This window comes from Diabrotica virgifera, chromosome 7 (genome assembly GCF_917563875.1).
Source record: "Diabrotica virgifera virgifera chromosome 7, PGI_DIABVI_V3a".
Lineage (NCBI taxonomy): Eukaryota > Metazoa > Arthropoda > Insecta > Coleoptera > Chrysomelidae > Diabrotica > Diabrotica virgifera.
In genome coordinates this window covers 54,800,374-54,824,550 of record NC_065449.1, presented here as the reverse complement: position 1 = coordinate 54,824,550, position 24,177 = coordinate 54,800,374, and the positions used below count along the sequence as shown (strand labels likewise).

Sequence of the window (24,177 nt, the reverse complement as noted above, 5' to 3'; positions counted from 1 at the left end):
ATTCTACATTTTCTTCATAAAATTAAATTCTCTATCTATTTCCGGTGTCATTTTGAAATTTTAAATTTCCACCCCCCGAGAAAGGATGGCATTCAGCCTTGGGGTGAAAGCATACATTGGCCCCAAGTCAGGTTTGTTATTTGAAGGCCATGAAGGCCTTTAGAATTGCGAGGTGAATTGCTTGAGTGAATGTACTAAGATGTCAATTATTGACTGGTCATGACATTTTATTGAAAGTATTTTTCATTGCCTCATCCAATATTTAACAAAAATCTTCAACGGTTTAATTTGCAGATTATCTTCATCGGCACCTACCCATTTAGGACTCGAACAAATATGGCAGCGACGGGAACCCCGTAAACACTTATTGTCAACTAGTTCCTTGGTAGAAGCAGAGTCTGCTTCTTCTTTATCGACCGGAGGGTTACTAAGTCCCGATCCACCAGATTTATCCCAGGATGAAGAGTCTGACGACGATAGCGATGCCCATTATGAAGATTTTTCTTCTGATAATGGTAAGACTTCTGATAATGGTAAAGTTTGTTTAGCAGTAAATTGTTGACTTCAATTAGTGCGGTCGTAAATATTATTAAATTTATCTGACTTGGCCCATTGTTAAGACCGGTCCGGAGCGATTAGCAAACGAGGTAGACAGAGTTGGTCTTGTGACAATTAACACTGACTAGACGGTACTCCTATAATAAAGCAAAGGATTCACAAAATTTACAATAATTACGACGACAAAAACAAAAAAACGGATGTAAAATATATTGCTTTGCCTTATATATCCGAAATTAATGTTTTCAAATGAGTTATAAAATAAATTCAATCTGTTTTAATTGATAAGGTTATAGAAAAACAAACATTCAAACATATTTAAATTTTACCTGAAACCGGGCCTTTTATACTATTATCGGTTAACCCAGGATGTTTATAGTCGGTACTATTTGAAGTCAACCATTTACTGCTCAAAAGGCATCTCAATAAATGGTCATAAAATAAACAACCTACGTTTCGCAGATGACACAACCCTTCTTGCAAATAGTCAAGCAGAGCTGATTGATCTTATACGACTGGTTGAAAACGAAAGTCAAATATTTGGTCTGCAGTTAAACATATCAAAGACAAAGATCATGATAGTGGATAGACTACATAACAATCATCCACATATAACCACAATTGATCGGTTTGAGGTTGTAAACTCATACTTATATCTGGGATCATTAATCACAAACACAGGGTCACTACAGGAGGAAATAAAACGTAGATGTGATCTAGCAAAAGTCGCCACAGCAAAAATGACCACAGTATGGAAGGATTGTCAAATTTCAAGAGCGTTAAAGATGAGGTTGATCATCTGCTTAATATTCCCAATACTGACTTACGGATGTGAATCTTGGACCCTGAGAAATTCGGAAAGAAGAAAGATAGACGCCACTGAAATGTTCTGTTGGAGACGAATGCTACGAATTCCTTGGACCGACCATAGAACAAATAATTCGCTTTTAAGAGAGCTAAAAGTTAGCCAACGGTTCTCCAGTAAAGTCCATCTCTAACAATTAAAATACTTTGGACATGTTATGAGAGCCAACACAGAAAACATGGAAAGACTCATTATACAAGGAAAGGTGGAAGGCCGAAGATCACGAGGAAGATCCCCAACAAGATGGATCGATCAGATTACAGGAATACGCAAAAGACCTATGAATGAATTAAAAGAAATGACCAGAGACAGAGATCTTTGGAGACGGACAATACACGACATCACGTCGACCACTACACTCCCTCCGGGGGGTCAGGATTGAAGAGAGAGATTTACTGCTAAACAAACTTTAGTCACATAGATTGAGTTTATATAATTTTAATCTGATTACTTCTTTTACTCTTGTGATCCACCCTCTACATAAGATTATATCGAACCGAAAGTGGAGCTATTATGACTAGCCCCTTAAATGATGAACAAAACATATATGGGCCATTCCACGAACATACGCCTGTTTTGGATTACTTCGACAACGAATATTTTACTGTTCAACATAAGAAGTACGAAAGTAAATGGCGCTAATAATTATTCCAATAAACAACAATGTAATTTGTAATTTACTTTCGTTCTTCTTATTTTGCACAGTAAAATATTCGTTGTCGAAGTAATCCAAAACAGGCGTATGTTCGTGGAATGGCCCATATGTATTATCTTATGTACACTAGTGGCCTACGTCCAAAGAAGGTAGATCACAAGAGTAGAAGAAGTGATCAGATTAAAATTATGTACCTAAACTCTGTTATGCTTCTGTTGCCCATGTTTTGGGCTATTGTTACTTAGGAATTAATATTTCTGGTGTTTCTTTGACATACTAAATTATTTTTAAATATGAATTTTAAACATAATTATGCTTCTAGGCCATAGGCGTATAAACATAGTTATATCAATTATGATACAAATATACATTATTTTTTAAAGAAGAATATATTTTCTATTTTTTATTTTAGATTCTGATGATGATGAAGATCGGCAAACCAAACATTCGAATAGAAAGGAACGCTTTTTCTGGCAGTACAACGTTCAAGCCAAAGGCCCGAAAGGACAACGCTTAGTGATGAAAACGAAAATGGAAGATCCACATCATCTCCATGAAATTACAGATCCTGTTTTTAGCCCTGACTGTTCGGTAAGAGGCATCAAACATAGCGGAAAGGCTAGAAAAGGTTAGTGGTTTACGTATGTACGAGTATATTACCTATATTACATCTATCACATTGCAGGACACATAGCCCAGTCGGGATAGCATTTGACCTTGCATTACGAGCTGCCCCAAAATTTATTTTTATAATCTTTAGGGGCGGTCAGTAGTAGTATAAATTTAAAATCTCGACTGAATTTGAACATTGCGTTAGCCGCCATCTTGATTTTTAAACAAGAACCGTTTTTGTTCAATATCTCCGCCATTTTCAACTTTTCGACAAAAAGTGTAGAAACTGAAATTGTTGAAAATGCTATTTTCTATAATTTTGTTGATTATAATTTTTTTCGTGCGTTCGATATTTTCCGAGTTATGGGGGGAAATAGTGACAGTTCAAGCATAATTATTGATTTATTGAATTATCTAGTTTATTTTTAGTTTTACAACAAGCTTTAACCTATACAAAAATGAAGAGAATTAAATTTTGTACAATTTTGATCTCTTTCTTTTTTTTTGATAAAATAAATATTTAAGGTAGTACGTATGCGGTAAAGGCGCGAGCGTAAGACCCGATTGATTTTATAGCAATTGTTTTTGTTCAATATCTCCGCCATTTTCAACTTTTCGACAAAAAGTGTAAGAACTGAAATTGTTGCAATTACGATTTACTACAATTTTTCGAGAGAACCAGTGGCGGGTCTACGAGAGATGGGGGAATGGGAAAATTCCCCCTACAGGGTCCAAAATTAAAAAAAATATGTTCAAATATTAAAATATGTTAGCTGACATGAAACTTAATTATCGACAGACAAATTCAACCAATCAAACCCGCTAGTTAATAAAACTAAGTGAACTTATGCATATAAGTTATTATTTATGTCTTTTATGTACTTAGTTTGGTTGGTGTTTCATTGGAAGTTTCAAAAATTGTATAAAATATAATTCTCTTTATTTTTGTTTATGTACAATTATGTCGTAAAGTTAATAATAAATGAGACAATTCAATAATTATGCTCCCCTCCGCTTCCACTATTTTCCGCCTTAACTCGGAGAATATTGATCGCATAAAAAAATTGTGGAAAAGAAATTGTAGGAAATTGCGTCTCTAACAATTTTAGTTCCTATCATTTTTGTCGAAAAGTTGAAAATGACGGAGATATTAAGCAACAACGGTTCTCCATTAAAATCAATATGGCGGCTAATGCAACGCCAGTTGAATTCAGTCGAGATTTTAAATTTACACTACTATTGATCTCCCCTAAAGGATAGAATTATAAAATTTGGGGCAGCTCAGAAACAATATTCAATTAATAATTATGCTCCCTCCATCACTTTTTATTATTTTCCCACTTAACTCGGAAAATATCAACCTCATGAAAAAAATTGTTAAAAAGAAATTGTACGAAATCATATTTGGGACAATTTTAGTTGAGAATGGCGTAGATATTGAACAAAAACAATTGCTACAAAATCAATCTGGTCTTACGCTCGCGCCATTATCGCATACGTACTACCTTAAATATTAACTTTAGCAAAGAATGAATGATATTAAAATTGTGTATAATTTAATTCTCTCTATTTTTGTATAGGGACATTTTTGTCGTAAAACTAATAATAAACGAGATAATTCAATAATTATGCTCTAACTGTCACTATTTTCCGCCATTACTCGGAAAATATCGACGGCACAAAAAATTGTAAGAATAGAAATGATAGAAAATCACATTTTCAACAATTTTGGTTGTTATACTTTTTGTCGAAAAGTTGAAAATGGCGGAGATATTGAGCAAAAACCGTTCTCGTTTAAAATCAAGATGGCGGCTAACGCAACAGCGCAATTCAGTCGAGATTTTAAATTTATACTAATATTGACTCTCCCTAAAGATTAGAAAAATAAAATTTTGGGCAGCTCCTAATGCAAGGTTAGGCCTGTTATTCGTCTAACCCGACTGGACTAACAAGCAAAAATAAATGACTTGATGTATTGCATTCAAGCGACACTCGAAGTATTACCAATATTTGATATCAATTCAACAATATTAATTATTGATTACTAGTGATTTTACCCGTCGTTACGCGACGGGGGGATACAGTCACTGCACTCAAATTTTTACTTCAATTTTATTATATCTCCCTCCAATTTTTTCTGATTTCCTCTATTTTTTCTGAATGCTTTATATTTTTTGCAATTAATTTAGCAATTAATTAGCAATAAAATGTACCGATAAGATGGGCCCTATACTTTTTTTCCTCGGCGAGATATAGCTATGGTGCCGCTCAGGGGCGGATCCAGAAAATCGATTAGGGGGGCACATAGGGTACAAACTCAAGGAGTCTGGAATATATCCCAATAAAAGTGTATTCTATCTAGTGTATTTTTGATCCGTCTGGGGGGGGGGGGGGGCGTGCCCCCGTGCCCCACCCCTAGATCCGCTACTGGTGCCGCTAGCTGTAAAGTTAGCAGCACCCATTGTTTCTCGGAAACGGCTACAGCTATACATTTTTTCCTTCCGTAATAAATTATAGTCTTGGTCTAAATTCAGCCGTAGAAAATGATGCTGCTACCTTTATCGACATAATTTTTTAATCTTGTATCAAGAGTTTTTACAGAGCTTAAGAGTTAAGCGTTATAAACCAACGAATTATCACCGAAATGGTATAGTAGTTACGACGCTAAACTTGTGATCGGGCAATCCGAGTTCATTTCCCAGCTATCCCAATATTTTTCTCCATCTAATTTTTTTATGTTCATCGAATGTATACTAATTTTTTTCTATTCAGAATGGATTGAAAAAAAAGAATGGGTGTGTACTTTGTACGCACGTAAAAAGTTATACTTCTATTATTATAATTTCAACGAAATTAATATACTTTAAACAGTTTATTTATATTTTATTTAAATATTAAACTAATTTTAATACTTACTACTTTTCAAAAATTTTTATTAAAACAATACTAAACATTAAAAGAATAAAACACACATAAACACATTGAAAAATGCCACAAGAATGATTTCTGAACAATAATTGTTGGAAAATTTTTAACTAAATACGTATTTTCTGAAAAAAAAAATATATAATAATATACTTACAATCATAAAATGTATAAAAAAAAAATAAAAAAATAAAAGTTTGTATTGGGGATTGAACCCGCGTACATTGGCGCGGTTAGTTTTGAAATTCAAGCATCTTTAGATTTTGGCTACGGAGACATTATGCATCATGTTGGAAGATAGACCAACTGAACGTTTTAAACTTTTGACTGTTCTGAATTTAACCAAATTAGTTTTGATTTTTGTGGAATTGAAATATTAAAATACAACAAAACATAGAGTAAGAAAACAATATTAGATGAATATTGGTAGAAATTTTGTTGGTAATCAAATTATATAAATCAAAGCATTACATACTAAGTAGGTTTATTTTACATTTTCCAAATGGGTAGGTACCTATGTAATTTTTTATTACGATACTGAAACATTTACAATTACGTACTTACCTGTTGTTTTAAAAAACTATTTAAAAGTCACTACAATTATAATCTTGCTTTTTTCTCTGCTCTCACAACAATAAAAACTAATATACACATCATTTGTTTATCCATAATCGACATATTGAACCAGGGGCGTAACAGAGGCCCCTGCAGCATGAAGCTTGCGGGGGGGCCCCAATCGATTACGGGGCCCCATCTTGTCGTCTGATATTATGTAATAATCTGTTATATATTATTTTACGTTGTGTGGTTAAATTTAAACATGTAAATTTCTAAATAAGCGTATTCGGCAAGTGAATCATCTCATATCTAGAAACTTAATCCTTTCCGGTCTCTCGAACTTTTATGGTGACGACAATAAACTATAATGCTTTGTACGTGACTATTGAAAGATTTGAGAATTGCAATTTGCCGAATTTTAGAACAATATTTATAAATCTAAAAATGGGTTTTTTCTTTCATCTTTACCTACGTTTAGTATTTCGATATAATTATCCAGAGGCGTAACAGAGGCCCCCGCAGTTACGGGGGGCCCCAATATGTCAGGGGCCCCATCTTGTCGTCTAATATATATGTAAAAATGTGTTGTTATATTATTCGCATACATACGTTTTTTAAGCAGTGCAATATTAAAAATGAAGTTGCCCATCCCAATTAATAAAATTGTAGATAGATTCGCTGATAGTAGTGCACGAAGAAAGTTGTTCATCTCATAGAATAATACTATGTAGGTACTAATGTTATATTTTAGTAATTTTTGTTCTATTTTATTCTATACCAATAAGTAGGTCATTCTATACCAAGTAAATGACAGTTTTGGAGATTCTCAGCATCACGACGGACGTATTTGCTTGACAATTTGGATTTAGGTTCTAGTTACACTCCACTTCAAAGTTGGACTTATGCCGTTGGTTGCTTTTATTTCGGGGGGTGACATCCCTTCTTGGGGTGAAAACATACATTTAAAATAAGTCGAGAAATGTATAAATTGACTAATTATAAGCAACTTTTTTTTCTATAGAGTTTCTTTATCTATGTTAATACTTTTCAAGTCTGTTGAAAAACCAAAATGAAAAGTTTTTCGGGAAAAACTCATTAAAACTTTTTTTAAATGTTTAAAAATATTTATTTTTTATAAAATTTCCAGCATCAGCACTATGCGAGTTACGCTCAAAATCAAGTTAGCTCATTTTTTGGTAAAGAAAATCGTAAAAATCTCCCCCTATTTCGCACCCCAAATAAAATTTATCGTTAGCGCTTTACCATTTCATCATCATGAGTAGCTCGACAACCCTTTTTGGGTCCTGGCTTGTTCTAGGATTTTCCGCCATTCTGTTCTGTTCCTTGCTTTGTTCTTCCAGTGGGTAATCTCCAAGTGTTTTAAGATCTTGTTCCACTTGTTCCATGTATTTAAGTTTGGGTCTTACCTTTTACCTTCTCCCTACTGGTGTTTGCTTCATTATATGTTTTGGTGTTTCGGTCTCCAACATTCGTTCAACATGGCCCATCCAGCGCAGACGTCCGATCTTTATGGATGTTATGACGTCGGGTTCGTTGTATGCTGCGTATAGTTCAAAATTATATCTTCTGCGCCATACGTCATTTTCTTTCACCCCCTTATATATGTGTCTAAGGATTTTTCGTTCAAACATACCTAATAAGTTCTCATCGCTTTTCGACAGTGTCCATGTCTCTGATCCATATATAAGGACCGGTTTTATCAGGGTTTTGTATATTTTGCATTTGGTTTTTCTCGTGATGTTGTTAGATCTTAGATGTTTAATGAGTCCATTATATGTTTTATTAGCAATATGTATTACCATTTACTTTAAATATTTATTGTTTATATGATCTGTACGTTTGACCGGTTCGAAGTTCTTATTTTTGAAAAAAAATGGTTTCATAGTAAAAAAAGTTTTTTATTTTGAAAAAATGCCTTTTTTTTTTAAAATAACTTAAAAAGTAGTAGAGATACGAAAAATCTCAAAGAGTCAAGTAATGTAGGTTTTGGTTTTATAAATATTTTGGCTTTATGTTGTTTTTCTGTAAGACAAAAACTGATTATGGGTTTTTTAACATTTGCGTATATTCGTGATTAGTGACTCGTTCAAGCTCTTTCAACTAGAACCCTTTCAAAAACAAGCACTTTGAACCGGTGAAACTTACAAGTCATATCAAAAAGTTAAACAATTTGTAAAGCGATAATGATTAGTTTCATTTCGGAGGCTAAATAGGGGAGATTTTCACAATTTTATCATCAAAAAATGGGATTAACTGTATTTCTAGCGCAACTGGCTTAGTTTTGACACTAGAAATTTTTGTAAAAAATTAAAATAAAGCTTTTTTTTAAACTTTAAAAAGTTCTAATGAGTTTTCCCCAAAAAATATTTCATTTTTTGGGTATTTCACGTTGAAATATTCGAGTTGAAATTTGACGAATAAGAAAAACTTTTCATGAGCTACAGCTTTTCTTTTACTGGTTCGATAGACTTCATTTTTGTTTCATTTATTTATGAGCTAAATTTTTGCTAACAATGTTCTTTTCGATCAAATACTTATTCTTTGAACTATTTGCGAAAAATCGCATAAAAATGTGTTTTTGTTTTGTTAAACAATAAACATTTTTACTCATAAATAACTCGAAAAGTCTTGAGTTGACCACTTCGGTGGTGACACTGGAAATTACACGGTATCGCCATATGTTCATTTACTGGGCTGCAACACATATAGATATTTGTTACACATATCGCATTTAGTAATTTTTTAAAGGGGGCCCCATTTCCATTTCTGCGGGGGGGCCCTGACGGACTTTGTTACGCCACTGTATTGAACAATTATTGACAGGTCATTGTAATTACCCAATCAGAGCGTTTAACGTTTGAGCTGCGCCCAGGACCAAGACTTTTGATGAATTCGCGCACATATAAATTTATTCCCAACGCGCCTAAAGAAGCATAACTTCAAAAATATTGGGATGACTGGAAAATAACTCGGATTGCCCGATCATAATAAGTTTAGGGTCGTTATCTCTAGACCGTTTCGGCGATAATTGTTTAGAGTGTAACGCTTAACGTGTAATCGGGAGCATGTCTCCTTGTTGAATTTGCTTTAGTGTGAGTGCGCGTTCATACAGTCGAACGCGTTCGCTAGCCTAACTAAAAAATCCATTATTTTACATCAACAATAGCGAATGTTTGATTCGCACACTTTGAATTTATTGTCACAATTCAAGATAACAATATTATATGTTTCAGGTGATGGGAATGATTTAACGCCAAACGCACGAAAACTCTTTGTCATTGGCAGAGAGCTAGACAAGTTAGGCAGAATAATTAATGATATGACGCCCGTCAGCGAATTACCTTTTAATGTACGACCTACGTCGAGAAAGGAGAAGAATAAGCTCGCATCTAGAGCTTGCAGACTGAAGAAGAAGGCACAACATGAAGCTAACAAAATTAAGCTTAGTGGTTTGGAGTATGAGCATAGTAAGTAAATCTTTTTGTTGTGTACGAACTTGTTGACATTTTTGCAAATTATAATTCTTATACAATAATATAAAAATACACTTACTTTACTTTATCGTATCCGTACATGTCATTCATATAATCAGCTGTGTGATGGATGACCGAAGTTATCTTTAACGTTTGAGTTAAAGTTAAGATAACTCTCAGGAATAACGATCCCATGACTATTTTGGTAAAACTCGGTGTGATGTATGCGTCACCGTTATGAGATAGTTATTTCTTCAACGTTATATTAGAAATAACATTTGAGGAACAAAGCTTGAAGTAACAAAGATAATCTTATGTAGAAATAGTACAAGTTGGAGTGAGAGCGAGAGATTGTTCGAAACATGCTACAAGATGGGTAGATGACCGTAAAAGTAAAACCCGTCGTTGACCGAACAGCAAACAGCTGTTTAGGTTAGGTGGTGTTTTAAACGGTAGATAGAAACAGGGTTGCCAGATTGGTGTATTTTCTCACAATTTTGGGGTAATTTGAAAGCGTCTATTGAAATTTTTCTAATCAAAAATTGTAGTGGGATTTTTTGGGGGCGGAAAATTATGGAGGATTTTAAGAGGTCATGGTAAATTAAATTTGCGAATGTACATATAACTGTATATGCTTCTTTTCATGAGCATTTTTCAGTGCGTCACAAATGATAGAAAAAAAGGGTAAGTCCGTGATAATACACATTTTAGTGACATGACATTTTAGTTAAATCTGACAGTTGTCACATTTTATTTGCAATCTGGTATGAAATCAAATGAATTGTGTTTATTGCATTTATAAAATGGTATTTTCTTTGATTTGTATAGTCTTATAAATTGAACAGATTATATTCGTAGATATATTATATAATTAGTAAATAATTTTTTTTCGATTATAGCGCCATCTATTGACAACTAGAATAAATGTTTTAAATGTCACCGACGAAATGTAAAATTTTTTCTCTCACATGCAATTTAATGTGTTAGAAAGAAATCGAAAAACTGTGACGCACTGAAAGATCCTCATGAGAAAAAGCATATTATACTCCCATATAACCAAATACGATAGGAACTATGAATTATTTCCAGGGCCCTCGTTGATAAGTAGTATAATTTTGGTTTACTGTTCTCTTTATTTGACTACTAATTTATTAAAATTCGGCAAAAATTTAAATTTGGGGTATTTGAGCTTCAATTTGAGGGAATTTCAGCTTCTAAGTGGGGGATTTATAAAATATCATCTGGCAACTCTGGATAGAAAGCTCAGTAGGCACTTAAAATAAAATTTCAACTTATATCTCTCGATTTGATTTTTGTGTAATTTTTAAAATTGTATTACCCTTATTCTATTCCTAATTATTAAATTATTAGCTTCTAAATTCACTTGATTTCTGTCTAAAAACAAGTCAAAAGATGAACCTAACCTTACATAACTACAGAGTTATCTCATAACTTGAAGTTTAACGTCGCGTTATAAACTGACAGTTGATATATCAGATAACTCAAGAACTGTCAAGAAATAACGTTAGTAGTTAAGTTAAATATGATACATCACACCAATTCGAGGATTATAGCTTAACTACAGGATAACTTTACGTTAACGATAACTTCGGTTATCCATCACACGGCTGAATTTCGACCCAGTAACGGGCTACGTTATTTCTTCGCGCACGCGAGCCCCAAAAATTGATGCTTTTGAGATGTGTTGCTGGAGAAGAATGCTGCGCATACCTTGGACAGCTCATAAGACAAACGTAAGTATTCATTCTAAACCAACTCGAGATTAAAAAAAGGCTGTCCACAATATGTCTGCAACGAATTCTGCAATTCTTCGGTCACGTGGTCCGCAGAGGTGATGATAGTTTAAAGAGATTAATTGTTTCTGGAAACGTTCCGAGGAAAAGATGAAGAGGACGATCACCAACTAGATCATCCGACCGAATTAGAATTCAGCTGGAAACTCATTCTGCGAAGTTCTTAGAGCAGCTGAAGATAGAGACCAATGAAAAAAAAATTGCTAGGAATATTGGAAGAAATCACGATGCTTAGTAATGAGCTTGAAGCGTTTTAAATGTCTGCTCAGATGGGGTCAGGGATATAAGTAACTACACGAATACTGGGGGGTCGAAATGGGGCTAAAGTAGAAGGAACAGACACTCAAACCGTCTTTTGCGAACGACAGCTCAGTGGTTGTTCGGTGGCGGGTTATGGAATCGTTTTAAGGAATGGGGGGGGGATTTAAGAGAACTAACTACCATTACCAAATAAGCAAAGGATACTTACACAGACTGGAGGACTTTCCTACTATTTAAAATATTATGGACGCCGTTTGAAAAATGCTCTGATTCATTACTGGTTACTTATTGGACATATCACTGTACTTACGGATACCAAATGGGGGGGGGGGGCATTCATTTGAGATTCCTCTTTCGGGTCTAACTGGGCAACCTTTAACATCATTCTTGGCTTCTATGCCATTTTCCTTTTTCCCCCTCACTAAAACTCAATTTCAGTTGTATTAGAAATCTGGTTAATAATTTTCCAAAGGGTGAAATAAAAATAGGTACATTGCTAAAATGTTTATTAAAATTTCAAAACTCTTTATTTTTTTTTTAACATATTCTCAAAGAAATACAGACTTTACCATTAGGAACGACAATAAACAAAACTACAACTTCTATATGACTTTTGCCAATACACAAAACTTTATTGGGCAGTGTATTTCAAAAATTACATATTTTAAAGTCATGCAGCTGTCAAATCTCACTGCCATTTTATGTCATTTACATCGGTTATTAGGGCTTTATTTTTAAACAAATAATACTTAAGACAGCTAGAATAACAAAACAGAACATATTCAGATATTAAACGTTTTACAATTATTCACTTTACAAAAAACTACCATATTGAAAGCAACCTCTATAAAAATATCAAAAAGATTTTACCAACTGCAAATTTTAATATTTACTTGGAAGTTAATCACCTTTTAAAAGCAAAATCGTACAGTACCTTTTTTATTTAAAAACATATCCTTGTCACCATACACAAAACAAAAACTTCCATCTCCATGTGTTAATCAACAGGGGGGCGGGGCTTCTTATGACGAAAACAGGCTCCTCAAAAAATGGGAACAGGACAAAAGCTGGAAAACCAGACATCTCATCGAGAACTTCGAATACTATTAAAACTGGACCATATTTGACTACACAGGGCTTAAAAAAAAGGAACTCTTAATTTTCTCTATGTGCTCTGCTACATTTCTGCATGTTGAGGATCTGCAAAACCAGCTGCTTTATTTATATATTGGAGAGTGGCGTCGATTTCATGCATCCCGTTACTATCCTGCATGTCTCATTTAGCGCAGTATCAACTTGGTTGGCGTGGGGAGATATGTTCCAAATGGGACACGCATATTCAGCAGTTGAAAAACAGTGTGCCGTTGTTCTTAAGATACCAGGACATGCACAACATTTACTTCCCGTTAGCTTCCTATGTTGTTCCTAGTTGATACTTTCCCTCTCGTTTTTATGCAGTGCTATCTGTAGGTCAGGGACCGATCCAGAGTTATTTCTACTCATAAGATATTTAGGTGTGTCTGTGTGTTCTAATGATTTACCATTCCACGCAATTTGAAGTTTTCGTTTAGCTTCCTTTGCGCGAAGGTGGAAAGCACAGACTTGGGTTTTAGAAGGATGTGTTTCGAGTAGTACGCAGTAGTCATTGTTTTTAAGACAGTTTTGAGTTTCTCCTCTACTTCTTCAAAACCTTTTCTTTGGGAACATATTACTAAATCGTCAGCATAGACGAAGTACTTGGTTTCAGTAGGCGTGGGTTGGTCGATTGTATATATAGGGTGTCCCAAAAGTAGCGGAACGGTGGAATATTTCGCGAACTAAACATCGGATCGAAAAAAAGAATGTATGTGTACTTTGTACGCACGTAAGAAGTTATACTTCTATTATATGATTTCAACGAAATAAATATACTTTCAACAGGTTAGGGAGCGTTCAAGTATTACGTAACGCGATTTTTGAAGATTTTTGACCCTCCTCCCCCCTACGTAACTCACTCTAATGGGTGTTTTAACTATTGCGTAACGCAATTTTTGAAGATTTTTGAACCCCCCCCCCCCCCAACCTGCGTTACGTAATACTTGAACGGTCCCTTATTTGTATTTAAAGATTAAACTAATTTTTACTTACTACTTTTCAAAATTTTTTATTAAAACAATACTAAAAATAAAAAAAGTTAGATAACACATGGATTTGAACCGAGGACCTCTCGATCGCCGGTCGAGCGCTCTACCACTGAGCTATACTCTCTTTGCTTTGACAGGTTACAAGATTTCTCATACATACTGACAAATTTAATAGACCAAGTGAAGTATAAAAATACTTTAAAATTTAAAGTAAATATACCTACTTACTATTATTATAAAATATTTTATTCCCGAGGAAGACAAATCCAAAGACACAAAAATTATAATAAATAATACATTTACTAAAAACACTAATATATTCTTTTAATGACTGATACATACATAATTTGAAAGATTAGCAACGAACTACATACTGTCTGTCTGCGCATGCGCCAGAGAATGGGCATGACGGGCAATGGGGAATGGGCAACATTTATTCGAGGCATTTTTTCGAATTACCGATAGATGGCGCTATAATCGGAAAAACCATTTATCGTGATACCATACGTAAATTATAGAAACGGTCTAATATCTCGACAAATACACTTCCAAATGAAAAACCAAAAAATACGTATTTAATATTTTTAAAAAACCTATCGAATTTAGCTAAACATGACCCTCCTCCTCACCCCCTAGAGGTGGGGTGAGGGGTAACTTTAAAATCTTAAATAGCAACCTCCATTTTTTATTGCAGATATGGATTCGTCATGAAAAACTAACTGGCGCTAATAAATTGTCTTTTTCCAATTATAGCGCCATCTATCAACAATTCTAAAAAATGTTTCGAATAAATGTTACTTAATTTTTCATGACGAATCCAAATCTGCAATAAAAAAATGGAGGTTGCTATTTAAAATTTTAAAGGTATTCCCCACCCCATCTCTAGGGAGTGGGGTGGAGGGACATGTTTAGTGTGATTCGATAGGTTTTTGAAAAATATTAAATACGTATTTTTTGGTTTTTCATTTGGAAGTGTATTTCTCAAGATGTTAGACCGTCTCTATAATTTACCTATGGTATCACGATAAGTGTTTTTTTCCGATTATAGCGCCATCTATCCATAATTCGAAAAAATGTCTCGAATAAAAGTTGCTTACTTTTACATAAAAAATTCAAATCTGCAATAAAAACTGGGGGTTTCTATTTAAGATTTCAAAGTTACCCCCACCCCACCTCCAACGGGTGGAGTGGAGAATCGTATTTGATGTCATTGGATAGATTTTTAAAAATTATTTAAAACGTATTTTTCAGTTTTTCGATCCGATGTTTAGTTCGCGAAATATTCGACCGTTCCGCTACTTTTGGGACACCTTGTATATTGAAATACATCGGTGCCAAAACACTTCCCTATGGAGGCCGTTCTTTTGAACTCTCCACCTACTCACTTTGCTCTCCAGCATGACAAAACTAGACGATCATCATTGAGAGTGTTGTACAGCTTGTGGAGCAATGTCTTGTGCTTTACTGTGTCATAAGCTGCTGTCAGATTTACGAAAGCAGTCTCTGCTGCCAGTTTTTCTTCAAAGGGCACTTCAATGTGTTACGTTAATACGAGGACTCTACCGGTGCAATATTTTCCGGGTCTGAATCCTCCTTGTTGTGGGATGAGATCCTTGTCGACATGTTTTTCTATTCTGGCTAGGATGCCACGTATAGTCTGAAAAAGTGACATAACATGGAAATAGGTCTATAGCTACTGAGATTTTCTGGGTCCTTTCCTAGTTGTCACAAGGGTATTATTTTAGATTTTTTCCATGATTTTGAATCAAAATACAAAAACCAACATATTCACTTTAATGTTGCTCTACGATGAGAGATGCTTGTACATTCCAAACCATTTTCCCAAAATTTTAAGTTACGTTAACAGTTGAATCATTTCTGATTTTTATCATTGATATGTTAACTATTGTAGCAGCGTTGCCGAATTTCTATTAACGATTAAGTTATCGGGGTGATTATATTCATCAAGATTATCGTCCTTACTATTAAACAGAGTCCAGGGCGCCTACTTGAATATTTAAAAGCTATTCAATATAGGTTTGTTTCTAAAAATATCTATTGTATCATTGCAGAAAAGCTCCTTAACAGTATTGGACACGCGAGACTCCTCTTGAATGCAAAACTATCCGAACAGGCCCAAGAAAGACAAGAAGAGTTCACGAATAATATGGAAAGACTGTACAGAAATTCTTCTAGTAAGTATATAATTTAAGCAGTAGTAGATAGATGGCAGGTAACATATTTACAAATAAGACACGCGATTACTGTAGTCTATATTTTCATAAAATTGGTTCACTTATCAATGTCAAAGTTTTTTAAATTTCTTCTTGAATCCGCGTTTGAAAAGCAGATTTGGAAAAATTTAATAGTTAAACATGTATACCGTGTAAAAACGCCTTGTGCCAGGTGGTTGTTTTTATTCGATTTTTTAAGGGCCTTTTACTTTCTAAATTGGAGAAAAACAATTTTTAAATATTAAAAAAAACTATTACAAATATATATACTTCCAAGTCAATAGCTTTTCCTGCTAAGTTCCCAATAATAATTATTATGGCACAATTATTGTAAAATCACCCATCGAAAAACGTAACCCATCAAAAAACGTAAAACCTCTTTTCATCCATAAGATACTAAGGAATATTTTTACGTAAAAAATACCGATTTTTAAAAAATTTAGAAAAAGTTCCTTTAACAGTTTTAACATTTTTTTTCATCAACAAATATAAATTTCTTATCACCAGTTGCATTAAAAAATAAAAGCCACGTGTTTACTGATATTCTGCATTTTTGTAATTTCCAGAGATAAAAATAGCTGGCCATACAACGGACTATGTCAACAAAGTTCTGGAGAAATTCAAAAGTAATGCACACACTAGTACCAACGCTAGTACTACTCACGTTTCAGACGATTGATAGGCTTAAAATAATATAAAAACCTGTTAACCAAATCTCATTGTGCATTTTCTGTGGTAACTACTTTGTGGTATAATATGTAATGGAAACGTTTTCTATTCTAAGTTGTAAAATGCATGTTAGTGATATTGATAGTTTATTTTTCATGCCCATACTTACAGTATTGCCTTTGCGCAAAACTATGACGATTTTTCCCACTGATTTGATTGCACGTTATTTACCATCAGTTCCATTTTATGTCGTCACAAGTATCCAACGTTGCCTAACCTTTCGAATGTTAGTGGATTTAAAGAAATTTAAAAATTATGAAAAAGTAAGGTTATGTCAGGACTGCTGGTTGGAAACTGACGATAAAATATTGTTTTGAAATCAAGAATAATATAAGCTTTAATTTGGAAAAGAATGTTGGTATAGAATTTTTATTAAATGTTCATAATAGCCTTGATATCTCTATAATTATATAAGTCTTACTACTCTTAGCAGTTAATAAGGCATACCATACGTAGATTCTCGCTAGAATAGTTTGTTAATTAAGATATTATTATTAAGAACTCTTTACAAAGAATATTTAATTAGTTTGTTATTTTGTACGTAAATGCACACGATATAGACCACTCCAGGGTGACGTCATTTGACAGCGTCTGAGGGGCAAACATCATTTGTAAACAATGTACGTTTAGTGCAGAAAACCATTGTTTAATTTTAAAATATTAAAATCCCAGCGTTTTGTTTAGTTGTAAAGTGTTCCAGTAGAGGTGAAAAAGATAAAGTGAGTTTTTTAGAATACCTGCCGCATTTAAAGATTGAGGAGACGTTTTAAATGCACTGTCAAAAGAACTACGAGAGTTGTGGGTTCAAGCTCTAAAAAGGGGCCCTTTGTCCGAACGTTTTTTGAAGCATGTGAGAATATGTTCCATACATTTTATAAAAGGTTAGGATACAAAATTGTAGTAAATAACCCTAAGAACGATTTTCTGATTCATCATCTTCCAGCCTTCTGCATCCAAAGTTGAACATAGGCCTCCTCTAATTTTTTCCAGTTCTGTCGGTCTGGGGCTCCCTGTAACCAATTCCCAGCAACCCTTTTGACGTCGTCTGTCCATCATGTAGGTGGTCTACCTCTACTTCCTCTCACTGCCCGTGGTCACCACACTGTAATTTTTTGGGTCCTCCTCCCGTCCTTCATTCTGGCTGCATAGCCCGCCCAATTTCACTTCAGGCATGCTATTCGCTCTGTCAAAAATACTATAGACTGTAATACATACAACTCTTGACATTTCCCATTAGTTTTGAGGAAGCAAAAAATAGCGCCATCTAGCGGTATGAGTAGGATAACCAGAGCAATCTAACCTTACATTTATAAAATTGCTTTATTATTGTTTTTGTATAAGTGTTTGAACTATTTTTATTTTAATTTAATTTGCAAAATTAGCTCGTTATTCAAAAATTTATAAAATTAAATTTGAATGTTTATGTTAAATTTTACGTTGTCAAAACGTAGTTCAACTCAAGCCGACAGTGGTGCTAGTGGCAACGTGCTTCCAGATTTCTGTGGGAGTTGGATGTATTACAGTCAATAGTATTTGGCTCTATGACATATGTGACACTCCTTCTGATTTCCTCGTATCTAACCCTGTCTCTGAGAGTCGGTCCAAGTAGTGACCGTTCCATTCTTCTTTGGACCACTCTAAGTTTGGTTGCTGTGGCCTGGGTTAACGATACTGTTTCGGCGCCGTAAGTCATGACTGGAAGAACACATTGGTCGAATGTCTTCTTTTTCAGGTAATTTGGCATGTTGCTCTTGAAGATGTCTGGTAGAGCTCCATATGCGGCCCATGCTAAGGTGATTCTTCTTTGTAGTTCGGCAGTTTGATTGTTCCTGGTAATTTGGATTTCATGCCCTAATATACGGAGAGACACCGCTGAAAAATCTCTTTGAATTTACTAAAGCTAAATTTTTCACAGTTGATTACTGTGATTGTGTAGAGAACATACTGCGGTCGGTCAAGCGAAACGTAGAACAGGGGTTACTGAGAGGGTATCGAAAGTTGCTTACCTACGAAGGTAATTAAATCCATTTACTAAGGCTGAAAATCAGTACACACATTCTAAATTAAATATAAATAAAAGTTATTATAGTCGGTCAGCTGTATGACGGGACAGAGCCGGTCGGTCGGCCCCAATGAATGTACAGGGTTATTCACTATATTTTGACCCCCTTGTAAACTGCTTTATTTACAGAATTAGAAAAAAATGTAGAATACAAAAGTTATTTGATTTTTAAATTACGATTTTTTGACGATATATATCGTACTAGTGACGTCATCCATCTGGACGTGATGACGTAATCGATTATTTTTTTAAATGGGAATAGGGGTCGAGTGCTAGCTGATTTGAAAGGATATTCAATTCCCTATTCCGTAATATAAACATTAACATGATTGATTATACAGGGTGTCCAAAATTTTTTTTTAATTAATTATTAATTAAACAATTAATTTAATTTAAAAAAAATTTTTGGACACCCTGTATAATTAATCATGTTAATGTTTATATTACTCAATAGGGAATTTAATAACCTTTCAAATGAGCTAGCACTCGACCCCTATTCCCATTTAAAAAATAGTCGATTACGTCATCACGCCCAAATGGATAACGTCACTAGTACGATATATATGTCAAAAAATCATAATTTAAAAATCGAATAACTTTTGTATTTTACATTTTTTTCTAATTCTGTAAATAAAGCAGTTTACAAGGGGGTCAAAATATAGTGAATAACCCAGTACATTCACTGGGGCCGACCGACCGGCGCTGTCCCGTCATACAGTTGACCGACTATAATAACTTTTATTTATATTTAATTTAGAATGTGTGTACTGATTTTCAGCCTTAGTAAATGGATTTAATTACCTTCGTAGGAAAGCAACTTTGATACCCTCTTAGTAACCTCTGTTCTACGTTTCGCTTGACCGACCGCAGTCTGTTTCTCTACACAATCACAGTAATCAACTGTGAAAAATCTAGCTTTAGTAAATTCAAAGAGATTTTTCAGCGCTGCCTCTTGGACTATAAGTATTTATATTTATGGACTAATGCTATTTCATTTGGTTTGCTATTTCGCTATGTAAGTCGACTTTTGGATTTGTGCTTGGTACCAGGTTTGTCATTTATTGTCTTTCCAAAATTTATGTTTAAACCAACTTTCTTACAGGCGGACTCTAACGCAGTAAGCATAGTTTTAATCTCTTTTAAGTTGTCTGTTATAATAACTATGTCGTCTGCGAATCGCAGGTGGGAGAGCCTTTCGCCGTCGACATTTATTCCTTTGGTGTCCCACGCTCATATTCTCATTATACTGGAGTTTTACATCCCCTGTGAGAGTGTCATAATATCCAATATTTGACATTTTTGCAGTTAAAACCACAGATTTTTAATAATAAAATGAGGAAAAAGCAAAAAGAACATTGAAAATACGTAAACAACAATGAAAACTTCAAAGCAGTGTTTGCTTGTCCCTCATCGATGGGGATGTCACAGTATATAGAGGGGCAGTAGAACATAGTCGCGCGTGGCGACCGCGCAATGTTCCCAGTCGCTTTTGCCCCACTCTCGCATTGCTAGTCGCATAGAAACGTACGGGTTTTAACAGGGAAAACCCGCATCCACCACTGGTGAATTACCAATTGCGTACTGCGGGTATTGTGCCGACATGGAAGAGGTTTTACTGTCCCTCTTTATACTGTGGCGATGTTGTCAAAGTCACGTGACCTGGAATAGTCAATAAAACGGAAAGCCTAATGTCAGACGTACCATTATCTATAAGTAAAAATCACTTAACTTTATTGCATATTATTAGTAACAATTGTATTAGTCCAACATAAACAATAATTTTAATTTTACCTATAAATAATCATAGTATATTTTGAATATTTATTTATGTATCTTCTGATTATCGATTTAGGCAAATTATAATAGTTGGTACTTCTATGACGACATAGTTTTATCACTGATGTAGTGAAATGGAGTTGGTAGGAAGAATGAAATACTGTATGTAATCTATATTGTATAGAACTTTGTATTAATTTGTATATTATATTTTATTTTTAGACTAGCTTAAATGGTGTTATTTCTTTTATTAAATGTGTTTTGTGCCATAAACATGATTAATATTACGAGAAGGTAAACGATCTTACTTTTAACATAAGGATATTTTCATTGTTTTCAACATGGAGTAAAATTTGATAGTTTATGTAATAGACCTTGGGACCACCCATAAAAAATAATACCTCCCTCATGAGACTGTTCATGTCGTTCGGGGGGGGGGGGTGTTTCGTAAATATACTCTAATATAATCTTATATAAGCTGCCACTCTGGGAGCTAAGGGTAGTAGTCTGTCAGGTTCTTTTCAATGTTAGCAATGCAGCTAAGTGAGAATAAAACATCCTTACTCAACGAACACCAAATTTATTCTGATCTATCATTGTATTATTTTTGACAATCAAGGTGGGTTATTGCAATCACATGTGGATTATTGCTTATGTAGCACCCGTGGCTCAAGAATATAAGAATATTTAGAAAAACAATGATACATTGTCTTACTCGATATTTCACAATCTTGACCCAGTTCAATATTATATTATTTAATATTAATTAATCTTCTGATACTTATAAAAATCTTAATCTCTCTTATTACAGCACCTTAAAAAGTACCTATAGTAACCTTAAAAAGTTGTCATGCAATGTTACCAGTATATTGTAAGTATTTATGTCAAACAATCCTGCGAAATGACTCCTGAATTTATGACTCCATAGTGCGCCTCCCATGCATCATAGAGTCATAAAATTTATACCCTTACAGCTGATTTTTTAAGGATTGTTTGATAAAAATATTTACAAGTATGTAACTGGTAATATTGTCCGACGAATTTTTAAGAGTGCTCCAGTTGTCGGACGCACCAATGTTTAGAAACCTCTATATTTACAAAACGCCCCCTCCCGAAAATTTTCTGAAATAGAAAAATTATCCGACTCGACATGAATAACTGAATAAAAAAGTCTCATGGGGAGGTAATATTTTCTGTAAGTGTGGGCCCAAGACCTATAAGTGTTTATTAGGAACATGCGATATTTTTGAAACATTTTTGTTACAAACTTTTCAAAATTGTTGAGATATTTTGTTTTCGATTACATTTTTTTAAATCATGATATTATTTTATTGAAATGGAGAACATGTAGGATTAAACATTTTGCGGCAATTTTGCAGCGATCGAAGCAGGGCAGATCATTTAAAAAGTTTGTGTTGAATAAAACACCCGATGGTCGATTAGTAAAGAATTTACTAAAGAATAAACCTGATAATACTTGCAACTACAACAAACATTTACCCCTAAAACATTTTGATAAGAAGTAACATAACCTAGAAATAATAAATCTTGATCAATTCTACAATACATACTACATTAGTCCAGGTGCTTACTACTGGACTACAGAACTAGTTGGGGAATATAGCAGGTTCTATATTTCCCAATTAAGCGTACAAGGAAATGTACAACGACGTCGAGGCCCAGGAGGAAAACAACAGTTGGCTTAAAAAATAGAGACAACAGCCAATCGTAGCCATACACATGGCACACGAAGTAGAAGCCACCCAACCGGCCATGCCCGGCTTACAGAAAGAAGTTTTGGCTCCAATCTGATAGCCTCAGGGTGCTCACCATAAATGCTCTATGGGGGATGAGCCTGTTAGGAATTTACATGGCATGCCATTAATAAAGAGCTAAGTGAGCAACTGCTGGGTGAGTATTCGTTTCATTTTTAGGAATTAGTTGTTTTGGAGCCCGAAAAAATTACATTTTTGGGCAGTGAATTAATACACCGGGAAAAGAGAACTTATTCTTCTTCTTCTTCCTGTTTATAAACAATTCTGCTTGTTCATCGGCGAATTGATACCTTTATGGAAGGTTGTCACTCCATCTTTTGCACGGTTGTCCAATACTTCTTCTGTCGATTGGTGATTTATTTCTTGCTGCTTTGACCATACGAGTTGCCCCCATGCTTATTATTTTTTTTATTATTATGCTTATTATTATTTATACACTATACCTTACATTCTCTTCCAATCATCATCCCTCTTTCGAGCTCTCAACGTATATTTCCTGTAATTCTTCTCAGTACTATCACCTCTGCCGTTTCCAGTAGTCTTTATGATATTGTTGTGACGGGTCTTGTTTCTGATGCATATGTCATTATTGATCTTACACTGGCTATATAATTTTTTAATTCATCTTAATGTTAATATGTTGGTTTTGCCGTATAGTGTTATTAATGTCAGTCTATTTGTTTTTGTACTTCTTTTTCACTTAAACCCACTTCTTTCTCCAGATCTCCCTAACTGGACAGTGCATTTCCAAGGTATTTTGTTTCCATTCCTTGTTCAGTACTGATGCCATTACTGGACTATACCTTCCACATACTATAAGATCCGCTTTTGGTAGGCAACTTAAACTATTACATCGTCTTTGATAATAGACAAGGCGAAACCGGCGGGTTCGTTGGAAAAATATTCCCATGAGATTTTTTTTTGCATAATCATTCGTGAGACATCCCAGAATAAGGTTCAAGAAGTCGCCTACGTGAAAAGTGGTCCAAATTTTTTTTTCAATTGTTTTTAATCAAATTGCAAAAATCAATATTTTCGACCCGGTCACATTTTTTTAGGTTTTTTGGACCATTCTGAACAAAAAAGGTCTCATAATTTTTCTCTAAAGTTGCTCGTTTTCGAGTTATAAGAAATTTAAAATTGAAAAAAAAAACGAAAAATGGCGATTTTTGAGGCTTATAACTCGGTTAAAAATTATTATTATGAAAGTCAGAAAGTGATCAAATAACAGTTTAAAGCCCGCCCTACAAGATCCTGAAGAAATTTTTGTCATTATTTTATCACTAAGCTGTTATTTTTAAGCAAAAATAATGAGCGCCATGCACGTATTAGGCGGCCGGCAATGATGAGTGCGAGAGAGATGCCATTCCGGCAGTCAATGGTGCATCTTACTCGCACTCACATTTACAGCCGCGTCAATACGATCTTACGGCTCATTATTAATAATTAAAAATAACAGCTTAGTAATAAATTAATGACACAAATTTCTTCAGGATCATGTAGTGGAGGCTTTAAGCTTTGATTTGGTCACTTTCTGAATTTCATAATAATAATTTTTAACAGAGTTATTAAGTCTTAAACATGGCCATATTCGCGTTTTTCAAATTTTAAATTGCTTATAACTCTAAAACGATCAACTTTAGAGAAAAATTACAAGAGACCTTTTTTTATCCAGAATGGCCCAAAAAATCTAAAAAAAAATTATCTGGTCCAAAAATATTTATTTTTACAATTTT

The 24,177-nt window shown here is 34.3% G+C and overlaps 1 protein-coding gene and 1 non-coding gene across 5 annotated transcripts in view; one reads left to right on the top strand and one right to left on the bottom strand.

The window, feature by feature from the left end:
• LOC114334607 (protein CREBRF homolog) overlaps positions 1 to 21,985 on the top strand; it is a 103,854-nt gene extending 81,869 nt beyond the window's left edge. For all 4 annotated transcript variants that reach the window (XM_028284702.2, XM_028284711.2, XM_028284686.2 and 1 more), the window contains 5 exons: positions 295 to 515; positions 2,491 to 2,706; positions 9,428 to 9,661; positions 15,938 to 16,060; positions 16,666 to 21,985. In XM_028284702.2, the coding sequence (XP_028140503.1) occupies positions 295 to 515; positions 2,491 to 2,706; positions 9,428 to 9,661; positions 15,938 to 16,060; positions 16,666 to 16,778 (907 nt within the window). In that variant the 3' untranslated portion in view covers positions 16,779 to 21,985. The remainder of the gene's footprint in view (positions 1 to 294; positions 516 to 2,490; positions 2,707 to 9,427; positions 9,662 to 15,937; positions 16,061 to 16,665) is intronic.
• On the bottom strand, positions 13,918 to 13,989 carry Trnaa-ggc (transfer RNA alanine (anticodon GGC)). Its single transcript has one exon. It is a non-coding gene; the product is annotated as a tRNA-Ala (tRNA).
• Positions 21,986 to 24,177: the final 2,192 nt, after the last annotated feature.